This window comes from Myotis lucifugus, unplaced genomic scaffold, assembly GCF_000147115.1.
Source record: "Myotis lucifugus unplaced genomic scaffold, Myoluc2.0 scaffold_949, whole genome shotgun sequence".
NCBI lineage: Eukaryota > Metazoa > Chordata > Mammalia > Chiroptera > Vespertilionidae > Myotis > Myotis lucifugus.
The window spans coordinates 26,854-50,646 of NW_005871997.1; the positions used below are offsets into that span (position 1 = coordinate 26,854).

The 23,793-nt window shown below is 59.4% G+C and overlaps 1 protein-coding gene across 1 annotated transcript in view; it reads left to right on the top strand.

The window, feature by feature from the left end:
* Positions 1-20,047, top strand: part of LOC102433133 (protein KIAA0556-like) — a gene marked incomplete at its 5' end in the record, with an annotated part of 45,053 nt that extends 25,006 nt beyond the window's left edge. Inside the window, 10 exons of the mRNA XM_023747680.1 lie at positions 3,212-3,546; positions 8,301-8,466; positions 11,416-11,573; positions 12,990-13,054; positions 13,824-13,934; positions 15,511-15,650; positions 16,880-16,981; positions 17,462-17,622; positions 17,708-17,796; positions 18,383-20,047. Coding sequence (XP_023603448.1) covers positions 3,212-3,546; positions 8,301-8,466; positions 11,416-11,573; positions 12,990-13,054; positions 13,824-13,934; positions 15,511-15,650; positions 16,880-16,981; positions 17,462-17,622; positions 17,708-17,796; positions 18,383-18,438 — 1,383 coding nt within the window. The remainder of the gene's footprint in view (positions 1-3,211; positions 3,547-8,300; positions 8,467-11,415; positions 11,574-12,989; positions 13,055-13,823; positions 13,935-15,510; positions 15,651-16,879; positions 16,982-17,461; positions 17,623-17,707; positions 17,797-18,382) is intronic.
* Positions 20,048-23,793: the final 3,746 nt, after the last annotated feature.

The window sequence follows — 23,793 nt, forward strand, 5'->3', positions numbered from 1 at the left end:
AAGGGCGAGTTGGGATGCCAAGTCTTGTTTTCACAAGAGGGCCTGGCACTGGTCCCTGGCACTGATCCCCTCACCCAAACCTGCTCCCTCCTCCACCTCAGGCCGCCTCCGTCTCAGGAGCAATACCCACAGCCCCTCTGGAACTCATGTCAAAAGCATCTTCTGTTCCCCCCACTCCCTACATGCCACTGAGAATCTGGCAGTGCTGTATCCAAAGCAGACCTGAACCCGTCCCCTGTGCCCTGCTGTCACCACTCACCGCCTGGTCCAGGGCATCCGTATCCAGCAGCCTCCTCCCTGGTCTCCTAGAGCAGTGGTCGGCAAACCGCGGCCCCTTGAGTGTGGCTCTTCCACAAAATACCACGTGCGGGCGCGCACGTACAGTGCGATTGAAACTTCGTGGCCACACTCAAGGGGCCAAAGAGCCGTATGTGGCTCGCGAGCCACAGTTTGCCGACCACTGTCCTAGAGGGTCCAACCGAGTCACGTTCTGAGATGCAGATCACATCACGTGGGCGCCCCTGCTTCAACCCAGACCTCCCCCGCTCCCCAGTGCAGAGGGGAACCCGGACCCCATGGCGTGGCCAGCCCTGCCCAACCTTCTGAGGTCGCTCCCTCCACCTCCCTCTCCCTCGGTCACCTGGCTCCAACCACTGGCCGAGTGGCTCCCATCCCAGGGCCGTGGCCCTTCTGTCCTCAACTGGGAATGTCCTTCCAGACATGCTGAAGAATGGCAGCCTCCTTCGTCCCCAGGCCTCAGCTCGAACGTCGCCCCTCAGAGAAGCCCTCCCTGACCACCCGCCCCTTCCCAGCCACTGCCTAGCCCAGCTCTCTGATTTATCTCGCGGCGGTCAGCACTCTGAGGAACGATCGTATTTATTGGTTTGTTAGGTGTCTGTTGTGTGTCTTCACTGCAGTAGAAGCTCCTACAGCGATGTTGCTCTGTGTTTACCGGTTCCAGGGGCCGGACTTGGTACATAGTAAGTGATCGGTAAATATCTGTTTATCATTAACGCTGAACTTGGTGAAACTCAATGATTTGAGGTTGACTCACTTACTGCAGGTATCCACTGAGACCTGCTCTTCAGTCAGGCACTTATTTCAAAAGAAAAAGGCCCCACTGACCATCTGTTTTTCAGATACTGTTCTAGGCTCTGGGGGCACAACAGTGCACAGCGTCCACGGCGTTCCCGCCCGCAGGGAGCTGCCTTCCGTCCTAGTGGGGAAGGCTGATCAGAGCAAATAGCAAGTAACCCTGGAAGGGACTGTCAGGCAGGGACAGGTGCTGTGACAAAGGGTGGAGCAGAAGCAGTGGTTCTCAACCTTCCTAACGCCGCGACCCTTTAATACGGTTCCTCATGTTGTGGTGACCCCCAACCATAAAATTATTTTCGTTGCTACTTCATAACTGTAATTTTGCTACTATTATGAATTGTAATGTAAATATCTGATATGCAGGATGTATTTTCAGGGGTCGCGGCCCACAGGTAGAGAACCGCTGGTTAAGGCGTGGTGCTCTCTGGGCTCAAGTTGGGGGGCCTCTCGGGGGAGAGGGCGTCTGAGCACAGACTCGATGGGGAGCCTATCAGTGGCGTGGCTGGGAGTTCTCCTCTGAGCTGGCGTGGCCGGCATCTCCTGGGCCTGCTCATGAGCCTGCTCAGCTGGCAGGGGCTGGCAGCTGAATGATCCAGGGATGCCTTCGTGTCCTGCAGTTGGGAGGCTGTTGGCCAGAGTGAGGGGTGCCGGGGCTCATCTGTCTCCTGCCTGTGTCCAGACCCCAAGTGTGGAGGGAGGACAAACCCCAGTGCGCGTGTGCTTTGCAGCCTCTGCCTGCAGTACCTCTGCTCTGTCTCACGGGCCAAAGCGATCACCGGGCCAGGCTCAAGGAGCGGAAGACACTCCACCTCTGGCTGGGGAAAGCGCCGAGTAGCGTTGCAGAGGCGGGGGCGGGTGGGAGGGGGTGGTGGCCATTCTGCAGGCTGCCAGTGCTGTGAGAGCCGCCATGTGCCCTACCATGCTGGTCACAGGTCTTCTTCACTGACCCCAAGATGCTCAGTTGCCCTGGCCCCATGGCGAGCAGAAGGGTCTGAGGCCGAGTGACACAAGGCACGTTGGAAATGACGGGTGTAGGAGAGGAGCTGAGCTCCAGGGAGGTGGCCTGGCTGGGCCTCACAGGGATGTCCGGAGACCTCCCTGGCCTCCACCTCCTCCTCTGAGCCCGATGGTGGGACCGTGATAGCCAGGCTGTTCTCCCCGGCGCTGCAGTGCTGGCGTTCTGCACACGCTGCAGAGAGCGCGGATCTTTTGAGCACAGCCACCCAAAGGCTGCTGTGGGCTCCAAGGCCCCCAAGGTGGCAGAGCTCACGGGCGTGGCCCACCCTCATGGGAGACCAGTAAGGAAGGAAGTTCCAGCCAGAAGCCCGACAGGCCCGGCCAAGAGGTGCATTTGCTTGGAGCTTTCTGGGCAAGTGGACGATTCGCGGCCATTGTGCCGCAGGTGCCCAGAAGGTCCTTGTAAAATCTACATGGTCTCTAATGGAGCAGGTGGGGCGGGCAAAGGGTGGAAGTGGTCACTTCCTTTACCCTGAGTCCTCATGATAGCAGCCCATTTGCATGAAACACCCATTCCCAGTGTGTGGCTTAGTGATGTCGCTGCCCATTCACACTTGTTTAATCACTCTATGGTGAATGGCACTGTGGCGGGCTTTGGGGACAAAGCAAACAGATGGTGTCTCTGTCCTCGAGTTAACCGTCTGGCATATTGAACTAAGGGGTCACAAGATCGCAGTGCGACCAGGGCGTGGACGGGGAAGCTCACAGTGACTCAGCAGCTGTGAACGGAGGGTCAGTGTCGTCGAAGGGGCTTCCCTGAGGAGGTGAGCTGGGGTCTGACGGACGAGCACAGGTGGGCCAGGCATGTGCGTTCCAGAGAGAGAGCAGCATGAGCAGCGAGCGGCCCTGGCGGGAGAGAAGAGTAAATGAGTGACGGGATGCCATCTTAGTGGAGCCAGGAACTCCTGGTGCAAGATGAGGTTCGAGAAATAGAAGCCAGAGGGGCAGGGCCTGTTGGCCAAGCATCATGGGAAGCCACTCTAGGCTGTTAAACATCGAGGGGGTGACATGATTGAGGGGTAGAGAAAGGACCAGGACTGCACAGGTATAAACAGCACTGGTCCATTCACCGTGCAAACATTTTGTGAACTGTCAGCAGCGTCCCAGCCCCAGGCGCCCTGAGGAAAGGGGCGGGGCGAGCCTGGGGGCACTGCGTTTGTGTCTGGGTTTCCCAGTTGGCCCAGGGCAGGCGCTAAGGACCATTCCTCCTCTCCATGTGGGGCTCCTCCTTCACACCACTTTCCTTCCTGTTGCAGGCCTTCAGCTGAATTTCACTGCCTCCTGGGGGGACCTGCACTACCTGGGACTCACGGGCTTGGAAGTGGTGGGCAAGGATGGCCAGGCCCTGCCCATCAGCCTGCACCAGATCTCCGCCTCCCCCAGGGACTTAAATGACCTCCCTGAGTACACGGATGACTCCCGGACCCTGGACAAGTAGGTGTCTGCAGGAAGCTTAACTCATGGCAGCCGGAGCAGGGCCTGTCCTGCATCTTAGACCTGAGATTCCAACGTCAGACAGCAATCCCCAGCCACCCCAAGGTCTGGTCACCTCATCTTAGAGTTAAGGAACCCAGGGCTCAGAAAGGGAGGGCGCCCCGGGACCGCACAGCGGGTGCAGGCTGGGTGCGAAGCCGGCTCTCCTGCTTCCAGGCAGAGCTTAGCTCCGGCCACGAGCACAGCGGCTGCTCGGGGAGCTTTTGCAGGGATGGCCCTGCCTGTCCTCATGAGCGGCCTCGCCTCTCAGAGAGCCAGCTGTCCCCTCCTTGAGACGGAAGGTGACTGCCGAGGAGGTCCCCGCACTTTCCTCTGCGTTTGTCAGGTTTCATAAACCCAGGTCAGGTCAGGTCAGTAAGAGGACAGCCTGACATACAGCCGTGATCCACGGGGCCCTTAACCTGCCGAGGAGCACTGTCCCCTCAGGGCAGCTGCCCTGCCTGGCCCTGCAAACAGAGGAGTCCAGGAGTCAGAGGGATGAGAGTTCAAATCCTGGCTCTGCCCCTTGCCAGCTAGTAAGTTTCTTAACCTCTTCAATAATCCTATATAATAAAAGCCTAATATGTAACTGCCTGGTCATCCAGTCGGCCATTGAACCAATTAAAGCGTAATATGCTAATGATATGCTAAGGTCGCTCAACTGCTCACTATGATGTGCACTGACCACCAGGGGGCAGACAGTCGACCGGTCGACGAGTCGCTATGATGTGCACTGACCACCAGGGGCAGATGCTCCAACCGATAGGTTAGCTTGCTGCTGGGGTCCTGCTGAGACGGGCAGGACACTCCCTGAAGCCCTCCCACAGTCCCTCCCCGGCTGGCCAACCTCCCACGTCCCTCCCCAGTCCCGAACGTGCACTGGTGGGGTCCCTTGGCCTGGCCTGCGCCCTCTCGCAATCCGGAACTCCTCAGGGGATGTTGGAGAGCCGGTTTCGGCCTGATGGCGGAATGACCAGTCACTATGATGCACACTGACCACCAGGGTGCAGACACCCAATGCAGGAGCTGCCTCCTGATGGTCAGTGCGTTCCCACGGGGAGGGGGCACCACTCAGCCAGAAGCCGGGCTCACGGCTGGCGAGCTCAGCGGGGTGGCAGGAGCTCTCCCACCTCTGAGCCATCAGTCTGACATCCCCTGAGGGCTCCCGGACTGTGAGAGGGCACAGGCTGGGCTGAGGGACCGCCCCCCCCCCCAGCACGAATTTCATGCACCAGGCCTCTAGTAATAGTAATAATAACTGAAATTATAGTTGCCATGTTTTTTTAGCCATTGTTAAATGCCAGGTGCTAAGCAGGTTACAGATATCCATCCATTTAATAATATGATAGGTACCCCTGTGAACTGAGGGAGAGAGGGGTTAAAAACTGGCTGAAGGTCACTCAGACCAGCCGAATCATGGTTAGAGTGCAGGTATGGGAGAGCAGTGCCCATGCACTTAGGCACGGACTGATCCTGTCTTCCCTGCCTGGTTTCCTCATCATAGAACAGGGACAGTGAATCCCATGGCTGGAGGCTCCCAGCCGCACCCCTGCCTGGCCCTGTGTTTCCTATAAAATGTTCTTTAGATCCAGAGGCCTGATCAGACTGAGGTTGGATTGTGGGGGTGTGGATGTCATTGTTCATTCCCTTCCGTGGTTGTCAGGCTTTCTGTGGTTGTGAAGCTCAGTGGCTAGGTCCATTAATTTATTCGGGTTGCAAGCAGGTGATACACTGATGCTATCTTTCTTTTTTTCATCAATAAAGAGAAATTTTCCCTCAATTATTTGTTTACTCTGAGGTATAATTCAAACAGGAAAGGCAGTCTAAAAATGTTTGATTCCTTTTATTTCTTAGTTTTCAAAACAACAAGTTGTTTCTCTAGCATCCTTTAATACATTTAGTTATTTATTCTTATTTATTTTTTGTTAATCCTTACCCAAGGATATATTTCCATTGATTTTTTAGGAGTAGAAGGGAAGAAGGGAGGAAGGGAGAGGAAGGAAGAAAGAGAGAGAGAGAGAGAGAGAGAGAGAGAGAGAGAGAGAGAGAGAGAGAGGCGTTATGTGAGAAAGACACATTGATTGCTTGCCTTCCCCACGCTCTTTGGGGCCTAGGATCGAACTTGCAGCCCAGGTACATGTCCTTGACCAGGAATCGAACCTGACCCTCAGTGCTCAGTCCAACCCTCTAACCACAGAGCCACACTGGCCAGGGCACATTTGCTTGCCTTGGCTGTCATAATCACTGACTTAAATGTTCTGTTTGTGAAGGGTTTCAATCTGTTGTAGTTTTTATACTACTGATGCTGGATTAGATGCTCTTACACCTGAGGTGGGGAACCTTTTTTCTGCCAAGGGCCATTTGGATATTTATAATGTCATTTGTGGACCATACAAATTATCAACTTAAACATTAGACTGCTCTATTTGGTCAAACGTTTAACTAACTCACCCTGATGCCGAGACAGGGCCATACCACCCCTGTCTTAGACATTGGGAGCTCCTGGATCCTTTTTATTTTATTTCTTTTTTTAAATATATCTTATTGATTTCAGAAATGAAGGGAGAGAGAGAGAGAGAGAGAGAGAGAGAGAGAGAGAGAGAGAGAGAGAGAAAGAGAAACATCAATGATGAGAAAGATACATTGATCGGTGCCTCCTGCATGCCCCACACTAGGGATTGATTGAGCCTGCAACCCGGGCATGTGCCCTGACCGGGAATCGATCCGTGACCTCCTGGTTCATAGGTGGATGCTCAAGCACTGGGCCACGCCGGCTGGGCTCCTGGATCCTTTTTAAAACAGTGAGTGGTCTCTGGCAGCTTCCCTGCTTTCTGACATAACAGGTCATTCCAGGCTCATTTTATGTATTGCTTTTAAAAATTCTTTTCTTATCTAAGTTTCAGGTATACTCATCTTGTATGTTTCTTGTCCCAGATATGGACTCAGCCACTGTCCACAAAGCCCCAGTTCCTTTAGTGGAAAATGATGTTTAGAGACCATAATCTGGCCTCTAGGGATGCTCATGCTACTGGGTTGGTCATTGGTTCAAGGCCGTTTGGTGGGCAGAGCTGGGAGGGATCATTGGGTATCCTTGAGGGTGTCTATGGGCCTCCCACACCCATCAGTTGTAAACGCATCAGCAATTCTCTCTCCTCTCAGAACTGGACAGCAGTCTTGCTCTGGAGGCAGCCACGGGCCTAGGACAGAAAGGGAATGGCTTTGGGAAGGAAATAGAAGGTTCTCTGGTGTAGTCCTCAGTCAGTGTGACTCCACAAACACCCCACTGTTAAATCGCTGAATTTCCTCGGTTTTAAGATGCCAGCAATTGTAAGACACACCATCCATCAATTTAATAACCGCCTTTTAGAGAAAAAGCAAAGAACATTACCTCCTTGGATGAACGCTTCGATTATAAGATTTATTCCAAATCTAAAATTTTTAAATGTAGAAAAGGAAAAAAAAAGTTTATTTTAAAATATAGGAAACAGCCCTGGCTGGGTGGCTCAGTTGATTGGAGCGTCGTCTCATACACCAAAAGGTTGTGGGTTCAATTCCCCGTCAGGGCACATACCTAGGTTGCAGGTTTGGTTCTTGGTTGGGGAGCATATGGGAAGGTAGCTGATTGATGTTTCTCTCTCCTCCTTCCCCTTCCTCTGAAAAATCAAGAAGCATGTCCTCAGGTGAGGATCAATCCAATCCAATCCAACACAGGAGACAGGGCAGAGCTTCAGAGTCACCAGGAAAGTGAGAGGAAGGCCCCTGTCCCCAGGCCAGAGCCACAGGAGGAGGGCGGGGCCTGGGCGTCCAGGGAAGTCGGGCAGAGCTGAGGAGGATGAGGCAGGATGTCAGAGCAGGAGAACCGGAAACTGGCCCGGACGGAGCAACCTGAACAAGATGACAAGCTCAGAGCAGCGGCGGGGAGCACGGAGGGCTGGGGCTCCTCCAGCGGGGAAGCTCCCCGCGATGCCCACACGGGGGTCACAGCTCCCCCGAGACACCTGCCCTGAGCTTGTCCCACCCCGAGCTGCCAGGTTCACGCTGGGCTCCGTGTCCCTCCCAGCACAACGAAGATGGGACAGACTGTTTCAAACGCACCCGAGTCCATACAGCCTTCACAGAGGGAGTGTTCACCTCCGCCCCTCTGGCGCCACCGCCACCATGCTGCCCCTTCGCGCTGTCTCTCCTGGGCTTGGGCCTCATTTTCCAGCAGGAAGAGTGGGGCCCCACCGCCCGCAGACCGCCTCCCCGCTGTGGCTGCACCTGCCTCCCCCCTGTGGCTGCGCAGCCTCGTGGTGGGCACTGAACAGCCGAGAGGTGACTTAACCTTCCCCTGCTCTGAGGCCTCGGTTCTCCTTTTCTCATGTAAATAATGAGACTATCACGCATGTCTAGTGCAGACAGCTGTTCCAACAGGTGGACTAGATTTGGGGTCACGGGGTTGGAGGGTCCTGGAAAATGGCACATCTGCCCCCTTTTAAAAAACTTGGAGGATGGCTCCACGCACCTTAAACAGCACAAACTGTTCTTTCTCTTCCTGTTTTCTTTTGTCTCATTTCGCAGTTGAGAGGTGGCCCCTCCCTGTTGATTAATGAGGCTCACGTCCCTGAATTCACCCCAGCCAATCAGGCTCCTGGCGGGCAGGGGTGCAGTGGGCGGTGAGAGGGTGTCGACCCCGCGCTGGCCACCCCCCTCACCGCTCCCTCTGCTGCGTGCAGGTTAATCGATGGAGCCAACATCACGATGGAGGATGAGCATATGTGGCTGATCCCCTTCTCGCCGGGGCTGGACCACGTGGTCACGATCCGCTTCGACAGAGCAGAGAGCATCGCGGGCCTGCGCTTCTGGAACTACAATAAATCTCCCGAGGACACCTATCGAGGGGTAAGGGGGGCAGGTGGCCGCGCTCAGCCCACTGCCAAGGAAACGGCGCCTTGATGAATGGCTGGCGTGGCTGCCAGAGAGGAGCATAAATCCTCCAGAACTTTCCAAAAGGCCATGGGGGTTTCAGCCAGGGAGAGCAGGCTGTGGTCTCCTCCCGCAGACAGCAGACGCGGCCTAAAGAGCCTGGGCGGACTCGGGACACGGGCGCCTTGTCTGTTCTGGGGGCTCTGGGGTCCTCGGGCCCCGCCCTCACGCTGGTGGTCAGTGTGCCCTGCTCCCCGGGCGCTGTGGGCCAGGCCCTGGCCGAGGGCTGCTCGGGAACTCATCCTGCCATGGACGCTCGTCCCCAGCTCTGGAGGCAGGCACATTCCCCTCGTCCTTCAGGAAAGTGAGGTGCAGAAAGGTCCGATGGCTCGTCCAGGGTCCTGAGCACAGCGCACGCCTGTGGGCTGCAGGGCCCCTGCCGCATGCGGGGAGAGCAGCCGTGCCCCCCACGGGCTTCTGACCCGTGTGAACCAGGAAACGCTATGGACGCCATGGTGATTACACACCCCAGATCATACAGCCGTGCAGCTCGGGTGCCGAAGCCACGGGCCCTGAGTCTGAATCTCCACTCTGACCCTGACCCCCTGGGACCTTCCGAAAGTGGCCGCTTTCCCGGCCCTCAGCGTCCCCGTCTGTAAAGTGTCGAGGAGGACGATACCTCCCCGGGAGGGTGGTCATCACCCTTTGCCACGCGAAGGTTCACAACGCCAGGACTGGGCTGAGGCCTGTGAGCCTGGGTCTGGGCTCCCACCACGTCCTGCATGCCGCAGAGTTCTCGGCAGGACCCGGGGGCCCGGAGGACTGGGGCACCGCAGTGGTGGCAGCCCAGCCCCCGGCGCTGTCTCTGGAGCAGCTGCAAACCCTCCCCGCCCGCCCCGTCTGCGTAGGTGCGCTCCCAGGTTCAGCACGTTTAAAAGTCAGATAAAAAACACATTCTTGTGCTTCACCCCGTGCCTCTGGGTCTCTACATTCTCTTGAGTGAATCCGGCTTTGCCATTGACCTTCTGTGACCTGGAGTCACGTCCTGGGAACGTTGGGCCCAGAGCCCTGCTTCCCAGTCTGCCCCCACCATGTTCGGTGCCAGTGCCACATGGCCACCGTGGGAGGCAGGAGATGGGCCCCGTCAGAGAGGGCAGATCCTGGGGCAAGTGCAGTGGAAAGTGTCCACCAGCCCTAGCCAGTTTGGTTCAGAGGCTAGAGCATCGGCCTGCGGACTGAAGGGTCCTGGGTTCAATTCTGGTCAAGGGCACATGCCTGGGTTGCAGGCTTGGTCCCCAGTAGGGGGTGTGCAGGAGGCAGCCAATCAATGATTCTCTCTCATCGTTGATGTTTCTATCTCTTTCTTCCTCTCTGAAATCAATAAAGATATATTTAAAAAGAAAAAAGAAACTGTGCCTCCCAAAAAAACAACTGGATGGCTACCCCCCTGGGCACCTGGCTGTGGGCCATTGGCGGGGTTAGAGCCAGGCCTGGGCTCCTGGTGCCGGGGCTTCGATCACTCCAGTCCTTGGGCAGATGCTTAGCCTCTCTGAACTCTAGTGTCCTTAGCTAAGAGGAGGCGATAAAAGAACCCCCCGCCCCCACCCGGGAATGACAGTGCCTGGGGCAGTCAGAGACACTTCCTGGGGGAGATGGTGGCCCCGGAAGAGGGCAGGGACGTCCTGGGCCTCTGCTTTGCTCTCTGGCCAGCTTCGCTTTCGGTGGCTTTCTCCACGGGGCACACCTGGCAGCCCTAGGCTTTTGCAAGCGCCAAGCCCAGCAGAAGAGAGGCCTCCTCTTTCGAGGCGCCAGCTAACCCAGGCCTGGTGCTGGTGGCTCCCGTTCCCTTAGGCTGAACCAGCCCAGGGCAGGGGTGGGAGCGCTGTTTGCAGGCCGGGGCCACAGGTCCCGCTGGGGTGGGTGGGAATCAGGTTTGAAGAAAGCAGATGGAGATAGGGTGACAGCTTTTGGGCCCTCATATCCAGCCAAAGCCGCCACCCTGCCCTTCGCAGGTTTATGTGCCTGTGACTACTGACTGCATATGGGGCTCCCTTAATGCTGATGGACGAAGGGCTCCAGGAGCACAGGCGGCCCCTCTGCGCGGAGGGGCTCCCGGGAGGAGTTCCACCAGTTTGGTCAGCAGCTGGTCCCATGTAGCTAACCATGAAGGTGGGGTGAGGTGCCATGGAGCCTGGATTCCAAAATGTGTGGTTGTAGGGCGGGTGCTGGCTGATCACCTCCTCTGCTCACTCAGAGCTGAGCCACCTCACACCCTGCCGTTGGGGCATTGAGATTTATTGCTAGGTCCCGGCCACCTGGCTGGCAAAATCTGGCCGAGAACAGGGGGACCTGTTGGCCCAAATCCAACTGATTCAGCATGCTCTTAGTAAGCTCCTATTGCGTGCCAGGCCCTGGGGCAGAGGGAGAGATGGTCCAACTTGGGGCTCTGCCCCCAAAGCGGACTCAAACCACCAAGGACACCGCCCTAGCAGGACAGCTAGGGGCCGCGGTGAGGTGTGCGCCAGGGCTGACGGAAGGAGCAGTGCAGTGCGTGTTTGTGCCAGGCCTGTCCTGTCCTGGAAACTTTACATAAGTGAACTCATTATTGAGCCCATTTAACAGGTAAGGACATCGAGGCAGGGGAAGGATGGCAGAGCACTGCGTCCATGCCCTGACCACCATCTCGTACCACCTCAGGCCACGGTGACGTGTCCACCGGGGCAGGGCCTCACCTGCCTTGTCTCCTGCCTGCCCAGCACCCAGCACAGCCGGGCACAGTAGGGATGCCACTGGAGAGTGGACTGGTCTGGGAGGAAGCTCTTTCTGAGTCACAAACAGCAGCTCCAGCTGCAGCTGAGTGGGGGACAGAGCACACGCTGCTGCCCCTCGCTGGCCCTGCAGGCACGGCCTTGCTTTGTGTTCTAGGCCAAAATCGCCCACGTCTCCCTGGACGGCCTGTGCGTCTCCCCTCCCGAGGGCTTTCTCATCCGCAAGGGGCCCGGCAACTGCCACTTTGATTTTGCTCAAGAAATCCTCTTTGTGGACTACCTGCAGGCTCGGCTCCGGCCCCCGCCGGCCCAGAGGTGAGGAGCGCGCCGCACACCCTCCCTCCGCCGCGGGCTCTGCCTGCGCTCTGAAGTGTCCGCCTAAAGCGGTTTGAAATGGTGATCAAACGCATTGCTTTTCAACTTGGCTGTTTCTAAAGCTCAGCCAAGCCTCCCCGGGAGCCTGTGGGATGTACCCACCTTGTCTGGTGTCTGGGTTTCTCGCAGGCTGGAGGGCTGGCGACTTTAAATGCTTCGTTAGGCTTCCTGCTGGGAAAAGAGCATCCCAGCCGCCTGGCTCCAGAAATGCCCGCTGGCTGGTTCAGGGAAGGCCTCCCTGCTCTGGCCTCTCAGTTCCTGACTTAGAAAGATTCAGAGAAAAACAATGCCTAACATTTCATGGATTCACTGGGATTTCTTGGCCCCATTCTCAGCTGCATTGAGTTCATAACCATTTGTAAATGCCACATTAAGGCCACTCACTTAAACCCCCTGATGTTCCAATGCCAGGGGCCAAGTTCTCGAAACAAAATGAGTTTCCCTGCACGGTAGCTGGGACCACCTCTTGGGCCAGTCACTGGGAACAGTCACTAATGATAACATTGCCCTTGAAATGAGGGAAACCAGGCCAGGCGGAGTGCACTGGCTGAGACCAGGGAGAGAAGCCCCGTGGGGAGGACATGGCGGAAGAGAGGGCTCTCCCTCCAGAGCACCTGCTCTGTGCCGCATGCTTCACGTTCATTCAGGTAGAGACGATTCTGCCCATTTTACAGATGTGGGAACTGAGGCCCAGCTAGTGAAGCCACTTGCTCAGGATCAAGAAGCCAAAGCCTTCAGGGTGCGGCCCACCTTCCGGCCTCCTCTCCCTGCCCTCCTGCCCCCACTCTCCACTGCAGCTACCCCGCCCCGGCTGCTTCCTGTGGCAAACAGCACCCCCCCAGCCCCTTTCCACCTAAGGGCCTTTGTTCTTGTTGCCCCTGTGCTGGGAAGGCACGGCTCTGACTCTTCCCATGGCTTCCTCCTCCTTAGCTCAGTCATCGCCTTCCCGCCCGCGTCCCCCTCTCCACCCTGTGGCCCGTCGGGTGCCTCGCCGAGCTCTCAGCACAAGGGGCAGTAGGTGGGTGGTTAGGAGAACTCTGGAACTGGGCAGCCTCGGGTCACACCCCAGTTCTGCCTCCTGCCAGCTGTGTGGGCTTGAGCAGGAGGTTTCACTGCTCTGAGCTCCGCTTTCCTCATTCACACTGGGGATGTGAGTACCGCCACTCGGGTAGTTTAAGGCTTAGAAGAGTCCATGTCAGTCAGGCCTGTGCCAAGTTGGCTACGGCCGAGCTCCCCAGTAGAACGGGAGCCCCCCCCCCCTCCCGAATGCTACCGCTGTCTGTCTTCAGAGTCTATGACTGGGAATCGCTGACCAGCCACTCGAGCCCTGTGTTCTGCTATCTTGTGTTTCCTTAGGCTCAACACGAAAAGCCTGGAGCGGGCGAGCATGGACTACGAGGCCCCGCTGATGCCCTGCGGCTGTATCCTTCTCCCGCCCTCCGCACACCCTGGGCCTGGGGGCCAGGCCTGCAGCCGGGGGAAGGACACACCCTGCCACGGCCCATCCTCTGTAAAGCTCATGTGCCCTCCTCCCCGGGACAGCCCGCGTCCTTGAACGGACGGGAGGGAACAGGTTCTCTGTTCTTGGCACTTTGCAGTCAGGGAAACTGAGGCATGAGGCAGTGTGAGGCCTGGTCAGTTTGTTCAGCATATAATGAGTTTGTGACACAAATGTGTCCCCACCCTCCCAGCTCCCTGGAGAGCACTGTCCCCTCCTGCTCCTCATCTCCTGGGCCTGGAGAAAGGTTTTAATTCACACACACACTCACACACACACACACACACACACACTCACACACACACACACTTCACACACTCACACACACACACACACACTCACACTTCACACTCACACACTCACACACACACACTCACACACACACACTCACACACTCACACACACACACTCACACACACTCACACACACACACACACTCACACACACACACACACACACACTTCACACACACACACGCTCACACACACACACACACTCACACATCAGTTCACATGAAAGAATCTTGATACACATACAGTTTGCCAGGATTCAGTTTCAGTGAGAGAAAAAATCATTTTTTTGCTCTTGTTCATCTGTATAAACCAAAACATTATATCCCTATGTTATCTTTGTCATTGTTTTCCTTTGATCTTGTGAAATCAAGCCTGTTTTTCCTTAATAGCGTGCCCCAGTCATTTTTCAGTTTCAGCTCCTGACCAGTTGGGGTGACCCCTATTACATCGGCCTCACCGGCCTCGAGCTGTACGATGAGCGGGGAGAGAAGATCCCTCTGTCGGAAAACAGTATCCTTTCTGGGCAGGCGGGGCGCCGCCCAACTGCAGGGAGCGAGGAGGGCGTGGAGGGCGGGAGGAGCAGAAGCCCTGACTGTGGAGGGAAGTGTCGCTGCAGGAACCGGACCTGGGAATAAACGTGCCTGTGGGCTCGGCCTGCAGTCAGGTGCTGACCCGTGGGGGTGGGCAGAGCAGCGAGCAGCTCCAGCCATGCCTGACCAGGCCCCGCAGCAGGAGTTCCACAGCACAGGGTCGGTGGTGGGAATGGGGCGGGGCCACCAGCTGCAGGCCCCTCGGAGTTCTAAAGGCTCTGACAAGGCCTGTTGGGAGCGACCTGTCACACGGGGCTCAACTCGGTGTGTCCTGAATGTATTGACCCTGGAACCCTGTGATCATGGAATGCCGCACAAGGATTTACCCAATGAGTTTTTCACTATTTTACATTAGTATTTTTAAAAAATTAGTTTTCATATGGAAATCCCGATCTTTAGCTCTTCTTGAGAAATCGGCAGTGCCAGGCCACAGTCACGAACAGTGAAGGGGGCTGGACACGAATGTCTGCTACCGTTCCCCCAGGCACGTCCTTCTGGTTGATCTCAGCCCTCCGTCCTTATTGTTATCTACCAGGCCCCCAAACCCAATGTTAGCATTTACTGAGGGCTCCTCTGTGCCAGGCACTGTGCCAGGGCTTGCCGCTTGGTATCTCATTTGCCCTCACAACAATCTTGTGAAGTGAGTGTTGTTGTTCCCATTTTACAGATGAGGAACTGAGACACAGAGAGGTTGGGTAACTTGCCCAGGGTCACACAGCCAGTGCATGGTGGAGCTGGGAGTCTGATTCCAGAGACCATGCACTTGATACTGAGCTGCCATGTCTCTCTGATGGAACCCGCCTGGCCCCTCTGGGCTTTTGACCCGTGATCCCAACACCCCCCAGTTAGGGGCCTGCCTTGCATCTCTGGGGCCCCTGGGTTCCAGTGGCATCCTTTTCTCCTTCCCTGGTGTCACCATCCTCCTCACCTGAGATAAGTGATTCTTGCTGGCTTTGATCATTAGGTTCCATGGGGCGTGTCTCTCAGATCCTCGCATCAGTTCTGGGACTTGGAGAAGGTTATACCCATTTTATAGAGGAGGAACCAGCCCAGAGACATCCGTGACTTGCCCAGGACCTTGGGTCAGAAGGGCAGAGCCAGAGCTGGAATCAGGTTCTCCGGCCCCAAGTTGATGCCCGTCAGGGAGCGGCTGCCGCCGAGCCAGGCGCCTCCAGTCCTTCCAGCCTTGCACGGTCCGCACAGCCGTGGCCCGTCGCCCTGCAAGACAAACCCTTTGCAGAGTTTGCCCTCCACTCTCCAGAGTGGCAGCCACGTAGCTTGTTCCTTCCTCTAGCAGTTGGTGAAACTGGGCGTCCCATCCTCACTCCGCCCCGCTCCCCTCAGCCTCAGGCTCGCATCTCCCCAGAACCTGTCCTGGTCTGCCTGCCAGGCCGGTCCCCGAGCCCACAGTGTGATGGAGGCTGGCGGCCGCGCGTGCGGGTGGTGCAGGTCCGAGTACATTTCTTCGAGTTATGGCAGCTTAGAGGCCTCCTCAGACATCGCTGCCTTCCCCGACAGCGTGAACTCCCTGGAGGGCGTGTGTGGGGACGTGCGGACCCCTGACAAGCTCATCGACCAAGTGAACGACACCAGTGACGGCCGGCACATGTGGCTGGCCCCCATCCTGCCTGGCCTGGTAGGTTCTGGAGGCTCTCAGCCCTGGGTGGATGGAGGCTTCCTGTCCCTGGGCTCAGGGACACGTCTTCCTTCCAGGCCACGTTCATCCCCAGCCTCCTGACCTTTTTGCTCCCATGCCTGACGGAGAGCCTGGGGTGGGCTTTGCCCACGGGGGCCTGGATGGTGCTGGGAGGGAGGGAGGAGAGCAGCCAGGAGATGGGACAGGTGGGTTTAGCACCCACCAGCCTCAGCCGCAGGGCCCGATGCCGGGGCAGTGATGTGTAGCAGTGTCTGCGTGTCCCTGTGACTCCTGACACGTCCCCCTTTCCACTCCCTGGAGTTGGGCAGGAGGATAAGGGGGTACATTTTTCTCTCAGTTCTGGGAGGGAGGTTTTCCAAAGATCCTTCCCCCAAATTGCGCCCCCACCATCAAGGGTCCATCGGCTTCCCTTGAGTGGAGGCCAGCGCCCTAGCCCCAGCCCCACATTGCAAAGGGGAGTGCAGAGACCATCACCCTTAGACCCGGCCACAAGGTCGTGCCCCAGGCAGCCCAGCCTCCTGCCAGTTTGAGCGTGACCAGTGCACGCGCCCTCGTCTTTCACCTCCACTCTGAGGATGGCCACAGGCTGAGCACAGGGCCAAACCAGCCTGAGCCCGTGGCCCGCTGGGTGCGCGTTGCTTTATTCTCTCTTCCAAGGAGCCCCTGGTATTTGAGAGTCTGTTCGGAAGGGAGGAGGGGAGGCGATTGGGCGCCACTTTACTAGCTGATTCTGCCGCTGATCTGAGCTGCCCCCTCCCCACTCGCCACAGAGACTCAAAGACGCTGGTACTGAAAACCACCCAGTGGTGCCTCAGGGCCTGTCCGCTGTGCTTTTCATTCACAATCGGGGAAGGACGAACGGTCAGGGCTGTGCTGATGGCCGGGCAGTGCTCCTCACTCGGGTCGAGGCCTGTGCCTTGGCCTCGTTGCCCCAGACTGTATCTGGCCTGACCTGCGGGCAAGGGAAGGGTGCCCAGTTCTCTGCGGTATTTAACTGGGGGCCACGCCAGCCCAGGAAAGCAGGCCTCCACGAGCCAGCTCAGCGTTTTGTTGCAAACGCAGCCACACGTGACCTGACTCTCGATGGGCTTCGAGGAGATGAAAGGCCGTGGGAACCCGTGCGCCATGGCCGAGCAGCCCAGGCGCCCCCACCCAGCCCAGAGCCTCTGCTTGCAAACAAGCCTGTTAATGGCTCTCCTCCCTGACAGGTGAACCGGGTCTATGTGATTTTCGATCTGCCTACCACCGTGTCGATGATCAAACTGTGGAATTACGCGAAGACGCCCCATCGGGGGGTGAAGGAGTTTGGCGTGAGTGCTCACTGGCGGGGTTTTGAGAGAATTGTGCTCGCTGGTGATTAGGCCGCCGGCAGCTGTCGTGGGATGCGGTTCAGTTGGCTCCTCTCTGGTGCAGCCTTGGACACGATGCCAGGTCCTCCGTGCAGGGAGGCTTCCCAGCCAACCGTGACCGAAACCCCCTCCCAGGGGCTGGGATCCTCACCCTGAACACAGAGAGTGGCTTTTCTCTCCTCTCCTCTTCCCCAGTCGGACTGACCTAGGGAGCTCTCGGTGCCGGGGGCCTGGGTTGGGGAAAGTGGGCCTGGGGCTGCCCAGCGCGGCCTCGTGCTAAGGCGCTCAGCCCCTGAGCCTCGGCTCCTCGGCAGCCGGCGGCTGGCGGCTGTGCCTTCCCCACGGCACAGCAGGCAGGTCTGTGCAGACACGCACTTCGCCCAGTCACACGTGGGAGGGCCCTGCCAGCCGTGCCGCCAGCCCCCCCTCTGTTCTGTTCAGCTCCTGGTGGACGACTTGCTCGTGTACAACGGGATCCTGGCCATGGTGGGCCACCTGGTGGGGGGCATCCTGCCCACGTGTGAGCCCACGGTGCCCTACCACACCATCCTCTTCACCCAGGACATGGACATCCACCACCAGGAGAAACACACCGCCATCAGGTGGGCGAGCCGCCCGCAGCCCCGCCAGCCCTGCTGAGAACAGGGCCGGACGGCTGGCCTGACCGTCTCCGCCTTCCCTCTGCAGCGGCCACGTGGAGGACCAGGACGTCCAGATGATGAACGAGAACCAGATTGTAACCAACGCCAAGAAGAAGCAGAGCATCGTCGACCCAGGTCCGCTCGGTTCTCTGCCTGAGCCCCTCGGGAGTCTGGGCTGAATAGGGACGAGTCGCCGGCCTCACACCCTCTGGCGCCTGCCGGCCCTCAGACCTCCTTCCCCACCCAGCAGCCTGGCTGGGGGCTGGAGGGGCTGAGGAGGCGGGGCCGAGCCCCATGCGCCTTCCTCCTGCAGGCCCCTCGTGGCTGGCACTGCTTCCCGGACCCAGGCCTCGCGTGCAGAGGGCAAGGCCGTGAAGGGCAGAAGCGCATTCTCGAAGGGGTCGCCCTGGGCCATGGCGAGCCCCTGGGGATACACGGGGCGAGGGCTTCTCAGAGGAGGTGGTGTTTGAGCTGCACCCTGAAAGATGCAGGGTTGGCCAGGAAGAGGGAACAGCAGGGTGGAGCCTGGAGGGGTGGCCAGCCTGTCCAGTGGGGGTCAGTGTGCAGGAGTGCCGGCTCGAGGCTGCTGGGAGCTCAGGAGGGCCCACGTCTCCACGGGCCCTGGGTGGAAACGCAGGCAGTTCAGATTTCAGCCTGAGCGCGTGGGGCAGCCCTCGGGGGGAGCTGGGTACCCTGACCCCCCGGTGCTCTCCCTCCACAGCCTTACGCCCCAAAACCTGCCTGAGCGAGGAGACAGCAAGATGGCGGCGGTACTGAAAGGAAGGAGGGAGCGCTGGTCCTCAGCCCTCGTGGGCTCCCTCACTGGCCCTGCTCAGCACCATGTCCCCCTCCGTCCTCAGTGCAGCCCAGACCCCAGCGCTGGAAGAGAGCTGCAGCGCGGAGGGAGCCGCTGAGGAGAAGGGACTCGATGGGGGAGGGCCTGGAAAAGACGGGCGACAGGCGGAGGAGGCAGGGCTGCTGCAGGGTCAGGGCCTTCCGCTCTCCCATAAGATCCAGCAAAACAGGCAGCACCACTCAGCCCCGTCCTGGTTCCCTGAGCCAGGTCTGGCTGGGCCGGGACAGAGAGGTGGGCTGGGGAGGCCTCCATCCAGCCTGGAGCCGGGCTGAGCACAGCACAGGGCCCAGGCCTCAGATACCAGCGCTCCAGAGGTGTGCCCGGGGGCTCCACCAGCAGCCCCTCCCCAGGCACATCCCTGCCTCCTTTGGGGGCTGGCAGAGCTGCCTGGGAGGGTGGACTCTTCCCTGGACCCTCATGTCCAGCCAGGACTGCTGCCACCCTCACTCGTCCCGCCAGGGCCCGCGGGAGAGGACAGATCCCTCAGAGGAGCTGCTTCTGCAGGCTGCCCCCTGGGCGAGCTGGAAGGGGCTGGCCAAAGGCCCGTGTCGCTGAGGAAAGGAAGGGAGTGGGCCCACCTGGCATGCCGGGCCCTCGTCCTGCCCAGATAGGACCGGCAGGCGGGCAGCTGCGGACCCAGGGGCCAGCGGGGGCCCATCCAGAAGCCTCTGGCTGGAAGGCAGGGGGCCAAGTACCAGGGCTGGCCCCGCCCGCAGCCCCAGAGGCTCACCTTCCCCGTGAGCTCCAGAGAGGCCTCACTGCTCCCTGCCCGGCTGGAGTCTGCAGGCTTCTCTCGCTGGTTCTTTGGTCCATGGCCCCCCCCAGAGCCAGGAGTGGGGTTCTCGCTGCCCAGGCCCCCACGCTCCTCCCTCTTCCAGCGGCTTCCAGCAAGTTGGAGACGTGCCTTGCACCCCGCCGAGCGGAGCCCGGAGCACATCTATTTCCATCTATGTAACGAGCTCGGATCAGGGACCTAATTGCTTTCCCAGTGGTGGGTAATTTCTCGTTCCCAATATTAATCCGTTGTTTTCCTGGCGCCCGGCCCGGCCCGTGTTACTGTACTGAGTGCGTTCCTATGCAACCGAGAGCCTGCAGATACTTTCCGAGCTTCGCGGCCTCCTCGGGCAGCTGTGCAAACGCGCTTTTCATTCGGAGCGCGGGGTCCACGTGAAGATAAAGACTTGTTTCCCCCCAAGAGAATCCATCATTTCTGTAGCTTCCAAGCCCCCGCCTCTCTGCTCACCTCCCAGACATGGCGCGCCTCTGGGACCCGGCTCCCAGGAGAGCTGACGCCACTGGGGCTGATCAGTCCAGCTCTCAGTGCCCGAGACAAGCCAGGCCTTTCCAGGGAGCCGCCGTCCGTCCGCGCCCGAGGCACGGGCACAGGTCAGATTCCCGGGAACATGGCCAGACCCGGCACTCGCCCTGGGTCTCAGCTGATGTTTATAGTAATTGTGTGCACCATGCAATTTCGGAGGAAAGAACCGCTGTGACAGGCATTAGCTCTAAAATAAATTTCTATTTTTTTCTCTTGCAAAATCAATAAGAGATGTTATTAAGAACACGTTGGCACACTGGGCTTGGGGTCGGAGGTGGCCCATGCTGCCTCCAGGAGGGAGCCAGAGTCCACGGAAGGCTGGCCCGTGGCGCGGGCATGTCCCTCTCTGAGCGTCCTTTCCCCGCCTGTGAGCGGGGGTCCTGGGCCTGGCGCTGGGTGAGAAAAGCCCATGCATATGTGGTGACGGGAGCCCATGCGTGTGGAGCGGTATTCCGGGCCTGGCTCTAACCGTCTACCTCATGGAGCAGCCCCCTGGCGGGCACTGCCGGGCCCTCCTTTTATAGACGAACCTGAAGCGCAGAGGCACAGCCTTGAGGCGACTAGTCCCGGCCCAAATCCCGAGACAGCCAGGGGAGAGCGAGGCGGCGGTGAAGCCCGGCCTCTGGCGCGGAGTCGCCCTCAGCGCGGGTGCTGGAAGTCCACACCAGAGCTGCTTCTTGGCCTCCCACTTGGGGCTCCACTCCCCTGCCTGTGGCAGCTCTCGGCATTGGATAGCGCAGCGCTTGAGTGGGAAGAAGGCTCCGGTGAGCGTGGGCGTCTGCACTGCGGCATGGGTGCCAGCAATTGCCTGGCGAGGGTAAGAGGCCCTCAGGAAGCCCACCTCGCTCCCTGTGCCAGGGTGAGGGGAGTCCCTCTGTCCGTCCCACCCCATGGACAGACAATGGCAGGGGCTCTGCAGCCGCTCCTGCCCATTGGCCCTCTGAGCTCCTAGGGCGACAGCGGGGCCTGCTCTGCCCAGACCTGGCGTGGGAGAGCCCCCTTCCTTCCTCCGGGGCTGTGTATGTGGGAGACCCTCCCTGTGGGGAGGGAGGCGAGTGAGGCGCCCCCACAGTAAGTCTCGCAGCCAGTGCCTTGGCCCGGGCCGTCAGGGAGCAGAGCTGGCTGGGAGGCCTGGTCCGCAGGGCAGTGCACACCAATGGCCCAGCGACGCTGGGCCTTCGAGGTTTTTGAGAGAAGCCAGAAACTCAGGTGTTTTATTTCTTTTTAGTGTGAAATCTGACTTTTAAATGTTGGCTCAACTTAACCCAGCAAACCAACACCGAGTGCCCCCTAAAACTGGTGGCAAGTCCTGTGCAGCACCCGCCACCCAGCTCCCACCTGCCCTCGTCCCTGGCCCCAGAGGCCGCAGCCCCCGCCTGTGGCTCACCCTCCTTGGCTCTCCAGGGGGTGAGAGGAGGAAGATCATTCCTGGACCCTTGCCCTGCCCCCCAGCCCCAGAGAGGCGGGGTCAGTGGGTGACCTGCACGTGCTCGAGGTGGCAGGCCCACCTTCACCCTGGTGGGAGGCCGAGCTCCCCCTCCGCACCTGCATCCCGCCCCAGCCATAAGCACCGTGTAAATTAGCCCAAAGCTGCGGCCGCCGGGCCCTGGGTGCCAGCGAGCCCAGCGTGGATTCCTGGGGATGAACCAGCCACAGCGGACAAGAGGTCAAGGAAGAGCAGGCGTGGGTTCCCAGAGGACCCTCTCCCAGGCTCTGTGCCCTTGGGGGCCTGCTTTCTCTGTCCAGCAGTGTGAAGGGCCTGCTTCTGTCTGTCTGTCTGATCCAGACGGTTTCTGCACTGGCTCCCTGAGCTCAGAGGAGCAGAGCCTGCCAAGCTGTTTCTGCAGCCCGACGGGTGGCAGCCGCCCACACCCCTCCCCAGGCCTCACCTCCATCCCTCCTTGGGCCAGGATGGTCCCTTTCTGAGGCTGCGCCCCATCCAGCCTCTGATGAAGGGCAGGCCACAGTCTGGTGGCTCCGCCTTCGCAGGCCGGGCTGGTCTGTGTGGTCCACCCCCCGCCGCCTCCCCACGTCTCTGGAGAAACTGGAGGGTCTGGCAGCTCGAGTCCCACATCCCTGAGCCCAGACCACCGCAGTCCCCACCAGCCCCGACTTGTCACACTGGCCTGCTTCCCTCGCTGGCCCTGCCTTCACAGCCCACATGCCCCTGAGCCTGCACCCCTGAGACCGAGGCAGGTGATGAATGGGGGAGCAGGAGGGGGGGAGGTGACACTGTGGGGCCCAGAGTAGGTAGGACTGTGCCCCTGGGAGTCAGGCCCCAGCCACCGGGCATGCAGAGGGCTCTCCCGGGCCCTGGGACCCAAGCCCGGCATCGAGTCAGGCCACAGGCCCAGGTGGGGTCTGGAGGAGGCAGGTGGGGCCTGTGCCCAATGGGCCACGTGTCCCCGTGAGCCTGGGGCTGTCTGCATGGCCAGACACGTGTGGCATTGATGACACCACTCGCAGGCGCCCAGCCCCTGCGGAAGGGACCGCCTGTGGAGCCATATTTGTGATCATAACAACACAACGAATGAAGCCACCAAACACTGAGACCTTCCCGGGCGGGTGCTCTGCGGGCGGCGTCACTGAAGGTGCACATCGTGCTGGACGGAGGCCTCATTCGGAGGCGCCCTCCCCCCAGCACGCCGGTGACGGGGAGCCGTGGCCCGGGGCTGGCCGGCCCGGAGCAAGTCCAGCCCCCACCACCTCTGTGGTGCTGGCCCCGCCACCCCCCGTCCTGGCCAGGCCTCTGGCCGCCAGCCTCCCCCAAGGCCAGGCTCGGACAGTGTCAGTCCAGGATGAAATGTGGCCCGGGAGGCACCTGCCAGGGTAGCAGGGGTGGGGCGTGGGGGAGGGCAGAGGTCGGCTTGTGCTTTCCTGTCTGTCCACGCAGGAAATCCCACTCGAGGATTGGTTTTCCTCCGACAGATGCTCCCCGCGGCTGCTTGTCCTCAGACCCAGGCCGGCCGGCCACGGGAGCAGCCGTGTGGTTTGCTCTCGCCACAGCCAGGGCGAAGGGGCGATGGAGCGGAACCGCAGCCCTCGAGCCGTGTGCTCTGGGCCGCACCTCCTGTGGTTTGGGGGCAGGAGCTTCTTTGGTTCACCCGCCCCCTCCACCGAGGGCACCGCTTCCTGATTCCCACAGGCCCGTGCGGCCCACCGTGTCCCCACTGCACAGTGTCAGAGCCCAGACAGGCGCCTGACAAAGCCCAGCCGGCCTAGCACCCTCAGGCCCCTACTCCCCTCCCCTCTCCCAGCCACACTGTGCTGCTTCTCCCGTCCCCAGTGCCAGCACCCCTGGGCCCCAGCTCTCCACCGGGACCTGCTGCCACTCTCTCCCCGGCCACCCTGCCTCTGCCCCGCTCCCCTCCCCCGGCTGCAGAGCTGATCACACCCACCTCCTAACACCCCCTGGCACCCCTGTTACTATCACCCCATGCTGAGCTTCTACTGTGTTGCCGTTCACTTTTCTTTGATGCTGTTAATGCAGTTCAAATTTTTTTTAGTATTTTTGGTTCAAAATATAATATTGTGACTGGAAGCAAACAATGGCTCCGTGGCCCTAGGTGAGGCCACGCTCCTTGTTATGATCCACAAGGTCCCCACACCCTGGCTACAGATGACCCCTCAGCGGCAGACCTCGTGCCCCAAGCTCCAAGCAGCCTGTCCTGTCATAGAGCCTCTCAGCGTTGCCCTCAACCCCAGGGCCTTTGCACATGCTGTGACTCTGCCCACACCCCTTGCCGCCTCCTTCCTCATCCTCCGTCCCTGCTGCCATGGCCCTTCCGCTGAGAGGCCTGCCCTCCCCTCCAGCCTAAGGCAGGCCTCTCCTTGGTTCACCTCTGCAGCTTCTCAGTCTGAAGTGACGTTTTTGTTGTCAGAATTAACTGGGCAGCCCCAGATGCTTCTCTCCACCCCCACTTCCTCCTAAGCAAGGGGTCAGCACTCCGGCAGCAGC